This window comes from Alternaria postmessia (assembly GCF_024291825.1).
Source record: "Alternaria postmessia strain BMP 2775 chromosome Unknown scaffold_327, whole genome shotgun sequence".
Classification (NCBI taxonomy): Eukaryota; Fungi; Ascomycota; class Dothideomycetes; order Pleosporales; family Pleosporaceae; genus Alternaria; species Alternaria postmessia.
Window position 1 is genome coordinate 1 of NW_026260400.1, and position 3089 is coordinate 3089.

The following is a 3089-nucleotide window of genomic DNA, read 5'->3' on the forward strand; positions in this document are numbered from 1 at the left end:
TAGACATTCTCGCCAATGTAGACATCTCTAGCGACTTCAAGACTGCAGCTTGTTTTCGATGCTTCTGTGTCAGTTGGCGCCTCCAAAGTCGTGATGATAACACACGCGCCAATCCTGGTGTTTCTTCCAATGCTTATTTTGGCTGAATCGAGTAATCGAGAACTACGCCCGATGATAACATTGTCGCCAATGGATACGTTGTAGCCGTAATCGCAGTGAAACGGTGTGACAACGTGTGCGTTGCTGCCGAGCCGACCGCTGCCCGGACTGTCTCCGCAATGGGGCCGGGTGCAAGCTGCATCTATAGCTGCCCTGAAATATCGCTCGCGCATATCCTGCACAAACCCAGGCATCACATCGAGGGTCTTGTTGAAGTGATATAGCATAGCTGCGCACTGCCTTCGATCATCAACTAACTGAGTATCATAGGGCATGAAAGGCTCTCCATCTAACATCTTCTGCTTCTCAGTCTTAGGAAGACTCGCTGCTTGCTTATGGTAACATAGCGATGGCTTCGACAGTGCAATATCCGTCATAGCTGGTAAAGATAATCGCGACGACTGTGTTCTCTGGCAGTATGGATCAGGCGCTGACGCAGAAGGAATGGCTGTGCTAAGACCCATATTGTGCGGTGGTTGGTCATATCCGCGTGCCTTGTGGTACACCAGAGCTGGAATTTGGATCGGGTGTATCGCTCGACGGTCTTCGTTAGACACGTCTCTCTCGTGAACATGCACAGGCAAAGGCGGATATGGAGGACGATAAGGATATGACTGCTCTCTTGGTCGCGATGCGCGAGAAAGATCATGCCTGTCCGTTTCCCTGCCTGGTGCAGGCAGTTGATACTCGCGTTCTTCGACAGTAACACCACCGTTAGTGTCTGCACGCTGAACGGGAGCGTGGGGTTCTTGGTAGATGCTGTGGTCACTACCAAGGCTAGGTTCGTTGTTGAGTATGTCTGCCAGCTTGCAGCGGCGTGGTTTACTTTGGGGCTGATGTGTATCTACGGGCTTTGGCGCTTGATCTGATAACGAAGGCAGAGATGTTGAGCTTCCGTTCTTTTGCAGTGTCATCTTGTCCATGTAGCCTTGGCAGGTGATGCCGATACGAGTGCAGTTGTTACATTCAGGCTTTGCTTCGTCACACTTCTTCTTGCGCCTTCTGCACATTCCACACCCAGTCTTGACACGCTTCATGAATGGTTTGTTCCTCCTTGGTCCGACGTGGGTAGCACCATCCATCGGCTTTGTTGCTACTGCTCGATCTACGCTGCTCCGATCTGTCCTACGCATAGGGATGTGTGGCTCAGAAGCGAGTGTTGCGTTACTGTAAGTTGGCTTCACTGGGCAAGCATCGCGGTGCTGTGATGACTGGATGTCGCACTGAGATAGTTCGTGGGACGGGGTAGTCGATCGCTGAGTATACCTGCCATCATCTACCAGGGGCTGTATGTGCTGTGGTGCAAGTTTCATGTCATGCAACCTCTTCTGGTTGATCGGTGAACCACTACAGCTCGCAGTCACAGAAGGCTCTCGCAATGGCCGTGGAACCACAGCTAGTTCATCCGAAAACGGGTTTACCCTTTCAAGGGTTGATCGCGATTCCTTACTAGGGCTTGTTGGATATGTGCCTACGCTCTCGATTACGGGTGAGGCGAAGCGGCTGACAGTGCGGCAGCCGTCCTCATATCGCCTGGGCGCAGAGTTCTGGTCCACTTCCCCACAACTCGGTGGCTTTGGGCTTAACGAAACATGGGCGACAGAATCAGTCTGCTTTCTATCAGTAGTGTCCATACTGTTTGCCACACGGACCTGCTCTTCCCATTCACGTACTACTTCAGGTTCTCTGACGCTCCAGTTCAAAGTCGTCGGGTCCCGAAGATCTCCAATGTCAGCCTTCAAAGGCTCATTATGCTCAGAAGTATGGCGCGCGCAGACTGTTAGAACCGCTGCAGGCAGTGGGCACGTTTTGGCATTTCTGCTCCCAGCTAGAACATTGACATCCTGCTTGACAAATGCCTGCCCAGCTGTGGGTTTTGTGTCTTGTCTCAACCCTAGCTGAGTAAATAACCCTGAGGGTGCAATCGGTGCACGATGTGTTGCTGCAATAGGCACAGTACATGCACGCGTTCTACGATGCTGCACGACGGATCCGCTCTGTTTTGCAGATAGTGACATCGACCGCTCGGATCGTGCTAAAAATCCCGAGGGCTCATCGCTCACGTCGGGTTCAGCTGTGGCATGTTGTATCGCGGTCCTTTCATGAATCCAGCCATCTTTGGAGAGTCGCCCCGGTGTCCGTTCTGAACTCACCGATGCCAGATGTAGCTCCTCGACTGAGCCACCCGGGAGGGAAAGAGGTGTGGCTTTTTCGAGGGTGTGATCGCTCGACCTCTTCGTAGAAGACATCGCTTTGCTTGCTGCTTGCAGCTCGGGCTCTCTGTGAACCGCCTCATCAGCGGGCGCGGAAGGCATGGCCTCCAGAATCTCCAGCTTGCCCGGCATCTCTTGCTGTTCTCGTGTCTCCGAGACTTTCCTGGTTGTGAGCAACGCAGACAGCGGTGAATCCTTTTCCTCAAGCGTATAAGCATGGGCTCTTTGTGATTCTCGGCTAGCCAGCTCCCACGGCTCTAGTCCTTTCTGACGTGAGTTTTCCGGAGTCTCGTGTTCCTGGCATCCTACGTCCTGGAGCTTCGCTACAACATCAGGGTGCGACGATAGTTGCACGTGGCCGACACTGCCAACCTCCTCGATGCGAGGTGAGGACTGAGCATGTAAACTGTGTCGCGAACGTAGCGCGGCCGGTTCAGTAGCGCCCAGATGCTGTGGACACATGGTCAGCAAGATATGCTAGCGTTTTTGGAAGGAGATCAGATCACCTCATCTGTATGGCCAGAGTTGTCCGCAATGGCTGGATCTCGTTGGTTCCAGCCCGGTGTTTCTTCTAGTGTAGTCATCTTACTGATTGTCAGACTAGCGTTGTTCTGCCTGGGGGATGTAGCACCGCATTTGTACGAGGTTCCACTTTTCGAGACACACGCAGTTTGCTCTGGATCTTGGAAGAGCGAAGTGAGACTGCGCTGTGGTTGG

The 3089-nt window shown here is 53.0% G+C and overlaps 1 protein-coding gene across 1 annotated transcript; it reads right to left on the reverse strand.

Moving 5' to 3' along the window:
- Positions 1 to 2218: 2218 nt before the first annotated feature.
- Positions 2219 to 2956, reverse strand: J4E82_011704 (uncharacterized protein; the record flags this gene model as incomplete). The annotated part of the gene is made up of 3 exons (XM_051737895.1): positions 2219 to 2233; positions 2313 to 2822; positions 2879 to 2956. 3 exons carry the CDS (start codon positions 2954 to 2956, stop codon positions 2219 to 2221), a joined length of 603 nt encoding a protein of 200 aa, XP_051582346.1.
- Between the last annotated feature and the right edge of the window lie 133 nt (positions 2957 to 3089).